At 36.1% G+C, this 12,551-nt stretch overlaps 1 protein-coding gene across 5 annotated transcripts in view; it reads right to left on the bottom strand.

The window, feature by feature from the left end:
- The window catches only part of PDE1A (phosphodiesterase 1A), a 253,162-nt gene that overhangs the window by 206,535 nt on the left and 34,076 nt on the right, over positions 1–12,551 (bottom strand). For 3 of the 5 annotated variants that reach the window (XM_084524828.1, XM_084524834.1, XM_084524839.1), the window contains one exon: positions 11,783–11,819. In XM_084524828.1, coding sequence (XP_084380954.1) covers positions 11,783–11,819 — 37 coding nt within the window. Of the gene's footprint in view, positions 1–9,087; positions 9,419–11,782; positions 11,820–12,551 lie in introns of those variants that run through there. The other 2 variants (XM_084524831.1, XM_084524835.1) reach the window with 2 other exon arrangements.

Here is a 12,551-nt window from a genome sequence, read left to right as displayed (position 1 = left end):
AGTAACCTGCTAACCGGGAGCTAATCTCATCTTTGTGGCACTGTACCAGCTGAAGTACAGAGGCTGACAGAACTCAGCCTCTCTGTCTCCCACTGCTCATTGTTTTCCTTGAGAAAGGGTGTCACACCTTCCCAGCCTGCTGCCTGGGTGCTTGCATGGCAGTACCCTCTGGCCCATTCTAGTAAGAAACAAAATTTGTGCCAGGGAAGAACTACATGCTTACTATTTAAACTTACCCAGCTTATTTTGACTCCAGCAGGTAAGAATTTTTTTCACAGAAAGAGGAGGGCTGGTAACCTCTGGAAGTACAGATGGAACAAGAACAGGACATGCATCTAGAGCCAATGTTCATTTTCAGAAGGCTGGGTCATTTTTGGTTTTTCTTTTCTTTTCCTTAAATGTGCACATAAAATTGCTTGTTGCTTTAGTATTAATCTTCAGAGTATCATATTGCCAGTTTTAAAATGGGAATAGAGAGAGCCCTGTGCTTCAGAGAAATGTGAAAAATCAGCTGGTTGCTATTTACAAAGTTGTTGCACATGTATGCTAAGCACCAGAAAGGCCTATAGTTAACAGCTCTGTCTTAATTCTGTGCTAAGAACTGAGCAGGAAACAAAGCACTAACCATGGAAAAAAAAATACAAAGAACAGCTTTGTACTAAATGCATATAATCTTCTAATTACTGTCTTTTAGTATACTACAACACACACACACAAGCAACCATAACAGCTGCTAATTAAAAAAAAAAAAAAAAAGGTACAAACAGCTGTGATTTACTATTTTAAGCACTTTCTATTAATCTTAGCAAAGCTATTTCAGTCAAGTTATTTGTGATTAAGAAAGTACCTTGGTAATAAACTGGACTAAACCACAAGCATAGCTCATGGTGACAAATGTTACATACACTGAGGTAAGATGTTTGGGTTAGTATTTTCTGAATATTCTTTTAAGTTTACAGAGCATTCTAAGAGCATGCTGTAAGTAACAGATGGATGGAGAAAGTGTGTCCTGATAAATTACATACATTTCTGTTCCTATTTGAATTGTAAATACCATGTTGGTACAAGTTACCCTGTGAATAAGTTGCAGTACACACTTACATAATCTTCTGCTAATGTGAAGTGTTGAAGAAATGCTTGGTGTTAGCTAGAAGCCTGACAGAGTGAATTGAATGCAAGCAAAAGGCATCTAATACTGAATACTGACTTCGTAAACAGATTTTTGATGGATTTAGCTCTATCGTTTATAAACCAAGAAACTAAACATAAAGTGCAATTAGGAGGTTGAATGTCTTCAGTACTAAATCCCTTGCAAATTGCTACATGAAATATGGAATCTGACAGAATTAATAAATCCTCTGTTTTAGCATTTTATCAAAACGAGAGGTTTTTTCTCCACTGTTTTCTATTCATATACATTTTGGAAATGTTCCATCTCCCAATGCCTTGAAATGAAGGTATCCAGCACAATGTGTACAAGGCCAAGCAGCTGAAACTAAAGTGTGCTTTAAACTCTGATCCAGACTTCCACTCTCACTTTGGGTGAGTCCAGCTGCATCCAGACCAAAGCTGGGAATGCTTCCCATCTCGTGGACTTGAGCAAGCACCATGACTAACAGGAGGTGCCTGGGTGGGCACCATCACCTGCTCTTCCTCTCCTGTCACTCTGGAAGCATTTTGGGAAAGAAACTCAGCCTTACAGGGTAGAAAGGACATCATATGGTGCAAATACAACCTTAAACAACCTGTCTTGAACAAGCACCTTAAGACCTTAAATTCTTAAGCTTATTTATTTAGTGTGGAAAAAATGCAATCAACAGGCTAAAATTAAATTATCACTCTAGCCATGAACTCCAAGCTGCTGCAACACTATGCAAAGTCTGTTGCCAGTTGGACACCGGACACATGGCTAGCTAGTCACAAATCATGGCTTAAAAAAAACACAACTACAAAACTAAAACTAAATTTCACGTGCCTACTGATGTGTAGCAGGAAGTTACATGCAATATATATGCTTTCACAAATATGGAATGCCATATTCCGACCTCTTCAACAAATTTCTTGTTTTCTCACCGCCTGCACAAGTAGAACGCCTCAAGACACACAGATGAAAGCCTTTCCTCTGTGTTACTGCACTCAGGGTGCCTTGAGACTTCTTTAAAAGAAAATGGTCATAAATTGTCTCTTATTATGTAAATAGTATTTCTTCAACCACAAATCTTCCCTAGCATTCAAAAAACACAGATAATGGTGAGATAGCAATGACTTTATGAACTGAGAAATTTCCAAAGATATTGGTAAATAAGTGTCCTACAGTGCCAAGATAATTTCTTCTGCATCTCAGAGACAGAAAAGATTTTACATTAAATTACATATTAATAGAAATAGATTTATTATCTTTGTAAAGCAATTTCTCTCACTGCAGAAAACTGTGAAATGGGCTCCCTCTAGAGTCTTTTCTCTGATACAAACTTTGAATTAAAAAAGATTGCATAGATCATTTATATGCATCAACATCATAGTCAGTTCCTCTCCAAAAAAAAAAAGTTCTGAGATAGCACAAGTGAGAAAATTCTACATTCCCAGTTAAATAGTTTTGTGTATTTGTACAGATCAATTAAATTCTTAATGCAGCACAGTAAATTTTGTTCTTGTATATATTTACCACAAGATCCAAATAAATTTTGAGATATTTCAAAAACCTGAAGCGAAGTGTAGAACTGGAACCATCTATCTGTATGAAAAAAAAAAATGGATCTTGAAATAAATATGTTAAGAGTATGGAAAAACATTCTTTTCCTCTCAAACACCATTTAAATTTTCTGTAGTAATTCTAGTAAAACTTGCATTACCTTAGTGTTTGATCTTGTTTAATTCACATCAATAGACACTTTTGTACCAGTATGAACATGAGAACATGCCATCAGATTATTAGCTCCAAAGTAATTAAAGAAGAGCACAAGAAGTGTGGGTGGGCAACTTTTGCTATCAGCTATGGAAAGCTGTATTTTAACACATCACTTATGCTCGTCTTCCCCCCTCAAGACACAGTGTGGAGGGAAGATGGTGAACAACAGGGTGAGGCTGGGCTGTCTTCTCCCCCACCAAATACACCAGGGCAGCAGAGCTGAACAAGCACAGATAGGGGAGAAGCTGAGCCAGGAAAAAAGCTGCTGTCATTCTTTTTTCTTCTAAAGCAAAGGGGAAGCGGACTGTATATGCTCCCTGACATAATTCTGTGAGGTGCAAATATATAGTACCTCTTTTTCCACCTAATACAACCAGCAGTGATGAATTCTAAGGAAGGAAATACATTAATTTTACAACAATAAGCTGTTACCTTTCCAGCCTTGTGTTTTTATGTTATTTTGTTTCCCACTCTTTGGAGAAGAAGAAGAAAAAAAAAAAGCCTTTGCCTTCAGAGAAACAGTGTATTGTAGACATGCAGCCTCTTCCAGAATGAAGAAAGCACTACTGCCTCATAAAATTGACAATCACAATTATGTAATTAACTTAGTTATACATAAATTACAACTCAAAATAAACATGTGGATTAACATTAATTTGTCATTAACAGAGATACAACAAACCAAAAATGCTCATTTCACTTCCTAATGCTAGTATTCATGCTCGTTTTGCTCTGCAGTTTCTATCTTATGCTGTACCTTAAAAAAAAAAAAAAAAAAAAAAAAAAAAAAAGCATATTACTAGATTAAGACATGTCTTCTTAATTCTGAAGGTTCCTTCAGAACAGTTAAGAGGAGTTGTCATAGATTTTTGCTGCAGATTATCAGTTATTTCATATTTCTTGTTTTCTGTTTGCTAAGTACTGCTAGGACAGATATCGTACTCATTCTCTGCAATCTGGCCATGAAAAGGTATAACAAGAGCCTGCTGCCTTGGCTATCTCAGTTTTCCTTAAACACAGACTGAGCACAGAAATTTTCTTTATAGCCTCTTAAAATAACAGTGACACTGCTTAAGAGAAGAACAGGTTGAATGGAATCGTGCAATCCCTTGGGCTTTTGATACGTGTACATCAGAGTCCAGTTGGTAAATAGGACTCCAGACCAAGAGCAACAGTATTCTAGGAAAGTTAATGATTTTTGAAAAGCACTTTGTATTTGGGTTGTAAGCACCAAGACAAATAGAAATAAATCCGTTATATGATATATGTTTTCCTTTCTTTATGTTTCAGTGCAAAATAATTACATCACATGAATTTCTGTTACTAATGCAGGTAAATCTTCCTTATAGTTTCATCCATTAATAAAACATGCTAGCATCTGTTGGAAAGGACTATCAAATATTATACACAGCATCAAGTAAGTTTACAACCAATTCAGGACTTCTTACAGAGCTCAGTGTGCCTTGAAGTCACATTAGCATGCTTTCTTTTCCATAGGTCCTACAGCTCCCCATGAGTTGGGTAAAAGATGTGCGGTTTGAGCATGCTTGGAAGGTAAGTTTTTGAAAAATAATCAAAGGAATGAATGACTATCAAGGTAGATTTCTTCAGGGAGAACCTCTTCTGGTATCTCTATATTTTATTTAAAAGGTTTTCAGTAAATGTGTATCACAAAACCTCAGTGCATGGCATCCTACAATACACCATCTGAAAGCATAGTAACATTTAGTCTGTGATTAAAACCATTTTATAACAACATCCTACAAAAAATATGTTCAAACATGAATAAATTAAATAGTTCCTCTAAACCAGTTGTCTACATAGGAAATCAGCAGCCACGGCGGCCAACCCCCAGCAGGGTAACTTTGCAGCTCCACACCCTTACTGCTGCTAGTCTAGCAGCGTGTCTGGCCTGGGGCTGAGCTGAGGCTAAGCATTTTATACTCCTGACCCAGAAGCTAGGCAGCACACTTCTGGGAGCACTGACACCGTCAGTAGACAGGATGGAGTCAACACTGAGAGGTCTGAGCATTAAATTGCTGCATCCTAGCTGAGACAACCAGGTTTTCTCCTTTCCAAGGAGATGAGAGTTAAAAACATCCCTCTCAGCTGAGCCTGGCATCTTCCTGCCATGAAGCTGGCACCTGCCATGTCCTGCGAACAGAATGTGCTGCAGCTGCCAGCAAGAAGTAAGGAGAAGGTAGCGCCTGGTGAGGACAGCCCTGTGGAGCCCTGTGCCCACTCTGCCTGGTGCCAATCCACGGCACCATCCCATTCTGGCAGGCAGCTCCATCTTTGGGGGGACTTCCTGAATGGAAACATGACCAGAACTATGCAAACAGTGAGGTCTGGTTAACCACAGTTTACTGAGACAGGTATTTTGAGAAACAGATCTTAGGACAAATAGGCTCTTCTCTACCTGATTTAAGAGGTAATCATTGCATTTTCTTCTAATGCACTGAATGTCACAAAAATGAATACTGATATTAAAGCTGTTTACTTTTAAAACAGCTACAAAGCTCTTAGTAAATATTGCATGTTTGAACAAATGCCAACCAGCTAAAAAATGCTTACATGTTTAAAATAAACATCAAAGACAGTCAGGGTTGAAGCATCTTGATTTGCAGTCTCTGTATGAATGCTAGTTTACATAACAAAAATGAATCACAGTCGCTTTGGCTTCCACCATGTTTCAATACATTCTTGGATCACATTAATACATTATGGCATTTCTACAACTGTCAGATTTGTTACCTTGATTGTACAGACTTAAATTCTGCAAACACTTGCACACAGAAATATCTTTTTTTTTTTTTTTTTTTAAGTATACAGCACTTCAATGTTGTCTTTTTTTTTGTTTGTTTTCCATGTGCACATAAATGCAAATTGCCTACAGAACTGAGACCACATGTGCTAAGCAGTTTCCTCCTACTTTGAAATCAGACCTAACAGCCCTACTAATATCCTCATAATTTGCTTACAAGAGATCACAATTATTACGGCCTTTCACCTTAAACACCATTTGAGCACAGAGTCACAATCAAACATAAACAGACTTTCTTCATTCAAATATCACTTACTAAAGAAGTTGCAGAAAGTTGAGATTTCCAAAGCTGTGCAGAGGACACAGTGACAACTCCCATTCAATTCTGTAAAACGATGCCAGTTCACACCACAGTGAAAGCAGAGTTCTCTGCTCAGGATCCGGCCCAGCAAGCATGCTGGACATTTGAACCCGGCATTTAGTCTTTAGCATGTAAGTTTATTGCAAGTATCTCATGGGCAAACTTGCTGAATTGATAGATACTTCAAAAAGCTAGTGTTTATTAGATATCTTCACATTCTTACAATTTCATCATAGAAGTTAAAACTATATGATGATTCAGAGTGCAAATTAAGCATCTATTTTTGGATTATGAATTTTAACAGGAGCACAGGGACCGATTTTGAAGGAATATAGATAAAAATAATACCATTAACATCAGCTCCAAAATAATGAGCTAAGTTTAGCTGGTTACTGTTCTTCAGGCTCATTAATGATAACTGAATATGAATCACAAGAAATGTAAAATACATTGTTTTTTTTCTATCAGGCTTCTTAAACATTTTATTTTCATTAAAATTACACATACAAGGTAAACAGATGGACAATGCAAGGCAATCAGTTTTAAATTCCCTGTACTATCTCAGAAAAGGATGAAACTGCAGCACCTTTTACAGTTAGAATTATAAACAATATGTGTCATACCAGTAGAAAAGAAGGCTTTTACTCACATTGTCACCTGCAGAAATCAAAATAAGCATAGTATCTAATACAAAAACCTTATTGTATACTTAGATAGCTGCAACATAAGTAGAAAAGGTCATGTTAACATGCCACATACATGTACACAATTTGATACTCCAGTGCTAGAATATGTCCATAATGAATAAACTTTTATCTGCTTGCAAAATGGAAGGGGTAGCATTATTACTGCCAACAACAGCAGGCAAACACCTGCTCAACCCTTCACTGGTAAAATACTAAATATACCAAAGGAATAATCTTTGTACCCCAAGGGAGGATGATTTTAAACCTCAGTGACAACAGAAAGTTGTGTTTCTAGTCTTCAAAGAAGCTGCCACGCAGCTTGCTCCTACAGTGCATGAGAATATGTAGAGATTTGTTAAAAACTTATGGTTTCCACTACACTGAGTGTTAGGGTTCAGGTTAGAAGAAATATAACAGCCCTGAAGAAATACTGAGGCATGAAGACTAGTAAAATACAGTTGTGACACACCTGCATGGTGATGAGAGGAGTTGCCCTCCACAAATAGCACCATACAGCCCAATCACGAAGCCCTCGCTTTGAAGAACATTTACAAGAATAATGTTTGTGATGTCAAAGGAACTATTTTTGTGAATTCATTGGCAAGTAAAGGATCACAACTTAAGCCAATAATTTGAAAAATACTCATCTTTAAATAACCAACCCAGTATGAGCCCATCAGTCACTTTCACTCCCTTTGACGGGCATGATTTTATATCCTCTAGTCTAAAAATGTCCAGCTCTGCCTACCTCAACTCCATGTGCCCGATCACTGACTTTTATCCCTCCTTTCTGTCTTTTCTCTCTTCTGCCCATGAGCAGAGCTGTTTCTAGTCAAAGTTACAGTCTAGCTAAATTTGGACTAGATGGTCAACCAGAAGTAACCACACTCCAAAGAGCACAACATTTAGGCATAAGCCCATGAATGGAGTGCTGGAAGTCTGGGCTTCAGCCTGGAGCAGGGCATTCAGTCACACGTACACATAGAGGCTAGCAGACCTAATGCTGAGAAATGAGAAAGCTGGGCGGTGAAGGGAGGAAGGAAGACTAATATAGACCTGTCTCATCTAATCTGGATTCATATCATCAGTTTAAAGTCACGCAATATGACTTGATGTTCATGGGACCATGGCAGTTTGTGAAGATGGGTAATCTTAGTGCTGCAACAAGAATGTTTTGATTTAGTTTTGTTTTCTTTGTTTTTGTTGTTGTTTGTTTGTTTTGTTTCAAGAACATGCCAGGCAGCTAATAATCGTGAAAAAGTACTTGTGCAGCATCCAAAATGGCAGTAAGTCAGTAGAATTAAAATAGGATGCTAAAAATGTGAAACTAAAAATTTCACCTATAAAAATAAGATGCTATCTAATCCTATAAAAATAGGATGCTTAGATTTTCCCTTTGGGAAATTTTTAATCAATAATTAATGAGAAACAGTAAGCCCATCTTGCCTATTTACTAAATACTGTCAACATTAAGAGTGGTTCCCATGCTTTGTTTGCTCTTTCTTCTCTTTTTTATGCAATTAACAGGTGACCGTCTCTGCTAATCTCTCCGAAGTAACACATCTGCAATCATTTTTGAAGGTTTCTGCTTGGTTTTAGATATTTATTTTTTTTGAAGAGCTGCATTGTTGTTACTACTATTGTTTAATAAATAAAGTAAATAAATAAATAAAACTTTCAAGAATACTAGGAACTCAAGAACTGACTCACCAATATTTAAAACATCAAATGTTGAAATACTTGGACAAATACACCATCTGTTACATTGTGGCTGTTTGCGCGCCCACTTCTACCTAAAGTCTCACTTCAGGGGATATGGAGTTTTTTTAGAAGTTTATGGATACGTTGTGACCAAATCAGTCACCTTCACCCTTAAATTTTTACTGAGTTAGGAAAAACTGTTAAGCCATTACTAAGAGTAGAGGAAAGACAGGACTTTTGGAAATAAGTCTGTTAAATTTTGTTGTAGTCCACGTAAAGGTAAAAAAGCAATCTCTGAACACCTCTTCAGAGAATATATCTGAAAACCTTATACAATACTGCAACTCAAAGCTTACTTGTAAATAAAAAATTATCCTACTTAAAAAGACTTTAAAAAGTGTTTGTTAGCACTTCATGCTCTTATAACAACATCTGTATGTGTTAAACCATGCATTAAAACATATAATTTTTTTCTTTGAGGGTATAAGAAAGCAAAAAAAGGCTTGTACAAGGGAAAAACACCTTAAAGAACCTTAATCAGGAATTCATAAGATCAACCACTGGCAGATCAAGTCAGATGGAAAGTAGAGTTGTGTATTCAAGATCTGTGAAGAAACCCTTAAGCTGAAGTATACGTTACAGGAAACTTCTGCCCCCACAGTCTTACCTCATTTTATCTTCTCATCTTTTCTAAACTGTCAGAAACTGTCCTTCTGAGAAGCACCTTGCAAACAGCTTTTCAATTGCATCAGAGAAAATCCAAAGAAAGTAAGAAGTTCCAATAGAATAAAGCTCTGAGTGTTTATAACACCAAATGCCACATATCAGAATTTTAAAATCTGATAGGAACGCTATGAAATGCCTGTGTTAGGCTTTAGTTAGGATTCAGCAGGTAGTTTTCATCTGTGCAAGGGTTCCCCAGGAATCCTGCTACCAGGAATGACAGAAGAGATGTATCCTTTCTGCTCAGTTTCTCCTGCCAGCTCCATGTAACATGAGTTTGTGTTGATCTTTAACAACCTGAAACGGGAACTAGTTTGCAAACACAAGGACCCGAAGAGCTGTATCATATGACACCAAACAAATAGATTACAGGAAAAAAACACAGCCGATGAATGGAAAAAATAAAGCCCAAATCCTCCTAAGTTACCCACTATCCATGATATGAAAACCTTCAAACTCTCACAGTCCATCTACTTCAGCTTTTATCCGTTTAAAGCTACTAAGAATAAAAAACTCAAATGCCAAAGTCAATAATTTCAAATTCAAAATGTAGTAAAATTAACAGAATTTCTGCAGAACATCCTCTTTGCTAACAATTATATATTTCACTGTGTATTTCCTGAGGACTTTCTGTAGAAGTCCTCAGGAAAGCTGAATGCTAATTTTAAAGCAATCAAAAATGCATAGATGTCTTAAATTACAAGAAATGGCTCTGTAACATCTTGACTATCTAAACAGAAGCAGATGGTTTACATGGCTTTACTGCTTAATTAAACATTTTATATACTCTGTAAAATTCTATCTGATGGCATTCTTTCTGATTTGGCTTTCAAAATTTAAATTACAAAGTAATTTTATATATATGCCATATTAAAATTAGAATTCATAAAAATCTTCATATCCAATACTAACAAATCTAGTTTATTTTCTAATACGGGTGAAAAATTTAATGGTGCACTTCTTTCTTATTTCTTCTTTGGGATAATGCTAACATCTATCTTTTTCATAATTCTGCTAGATTCCTTTATTTTAAATAGTTCTAATTCAAAAGCCAGTATTTTAGATTTTCCCATACCATTCCCTTTACAAAAATAAAAATAGAGAAACAGAAAAAAATAAGATGGAATTTATTTTATGGAGGACTTCAAACCAACTCCAAACAAGATATAGATATGGATGTTACTATCATAGTAAGATACAGCTAAATGTGTGGGAAAGATCTGAGCGAAACAATAATGAAGACAGTTTAAAGAAATTGCTTGAAATTCCTGTCATGAATGGAAGACAATTGGGAAGACGTATGCTGTCTCTGAGTTCCCCAGGGAAAAAATAAAATCAGTTTACCTAGTTCCATAAAACCACAGTCACATCACTGGAAGTAAAAGAGGAATGCAAGGGAAAGACTGAGCACAGCAGTCAAAATTTTAATTAAATCATTACTAAATACAAACTCGATGTGGTAAGTCAAGCGAAAGAGCGACTTTCACTATCGTTATTTATAGTTACTGGCATGACTTTTTAAAGCAGATGCAAAACTGACGTAGTAAAAGGTAAAAATAGACAAATAACAGCAGTAAGCTGGGTGCTTGTTCAAGTGTATGACTGCTAAAGACAGCCATAGATTAGAATGAGCTTCAAACTGTTCTCATGGCTAATAGTTCAAACTGGATAAAATCCACATGAAAAGGTATTATCATTTATTGCATACATCAATGGCCTTGTTCAGTTACACTTCACTACAACCCTTGCACAAGCAGATGACAGAAGCCTATCAAAGTGAAGCACAGAAGAGGATGAAGTTGGCTTGTGAGTCATGAAAAGTCACAAGGGTCACAGGTCATTACGCCCTCCACCTACATCAAAAGCTCTACCACTAGAGAGTGTTTTAACCTACAGTAGCTTTTCTTGTTCTTTCCAGGCATTTGTTCAGCACTGCACAGCTCAGAACTCCATGAAACTTTGGAGGACTTTTCTGATCACCTTGACCCAACACAAACCCACACTAATGAGTAGGGGAGCAAACCAAAACATTAATAGGTATTCCTTAATTAATGAAAATCAACTATGTAACAGCCCAGTCCATTATATATTACTGTACATTGCAGAAAAACACAGAAGTAACATTATTTTGCCATCTAGTTGTACAGACGTATTTTGATTTAAAATAGCAGTTGAGAAAAGAAAATGGCATTTTATTGACTAAATCAGAATATCAGCAGTAGAAAATTGAAGTAATATGATAAATGGACAGTCAGGTGCTAAAGTGAACTCTGTCCTTACAACTATGTAGGAATGTCTGCTTCTCATCTCCATTAACGCTCACATTCAGCATTCACAACCACAGACAAAAAGAAAAGCAGAATAATTAACTCATGGAACTCACTACCATTAGGAACTGAAGCAAATAGTTTCAGGAATATTTTTAGACATTCATTGTTTTCAATAACATATATAACCACTGTACCTGCATTACTTTAAAATAAGTTAGAGTTATTACACTTTAATCATGACTGAAGATCAAGAAAAGCCTTTTCTTGTATTCCTCTAGCTAAACAAGAAAGCTTTTACCCTTTGCAATGAATGATACATCTAACATTGCTTTCTAGCTACATATCATAGCGATGACTGAGTTCACTTACCTAGCAGTTGCTTGTATTCCTCTCATTGAAGCTTGATCTGGAAAAAATAAAAATTAAAAAAAAAAAAATAACTAACTAAAATAACTTAGGACTAACATATCTCCTATGTTTAACAATTGCAGTAAGTGTCCCTACCCCACCTGAAAGATACCAAGTCAGTGAGTGCCCACATAAAGAGATAAAAGTTGCATTTAAATGTGTAATATAAAGCATCACTTATTTTTTTTAAATTGAAAATTAAAAATAATGGTGTCTTTCACTTTAACCTACTTTGTCACAAAATTATTAGGGAAGAAATTTAAATGTTTCACCAGATATATATATATATATATATTTGTCATTAGTTTGACAGATGTTTTGATTTCCATAATGTTTTCATAACATGAAAATCAGAAACTAATTTCTCAGGTACACTCCATATTTTTGTCTTTACTGGCTAAACTGTTGTTGGTTTTGTTTGTTTGGTTTGGTTTGGTTTTTGTTTTGTTTGTTTGTTTTTTACCCAAATATTTCACAATGGAAACATTTGTTTAGATAGCTGAGACTGAAAAGTAAACAAACAGTATGAATCAAGTCATTTCATCAATGACCCTTAAAGCGCTTCTATGGCAGCTTGACTTGGGCTGAAGTACGTAACTTACATTCAGTTTTGTCTGCATAAAAAGGATAGAGAACTATTATCTGACATAATTTCAAACTAAGCACCTGTGTGGAGAGTCAAACTGTAAGCATGTCTGGATTGCATGGGCAGTGTTTCAAGTATTTCTTG

The sequence above is a fragment of the Aythya ferina genome, assembly GCF_964211825.1.
Source record: "Aythya ferina genome assembly, chromosome: 6".
NCBI lineage: Eukaryota > Metazoa > Chordata > Aves > Anseriformes > Anatidae > Aythya > Aythya ferina.
The sequence above is the reverse complement of the archived record's forward strand: the minus strand, read 5'-3'. Positions and strand labels throughout refer to the sequence as shown.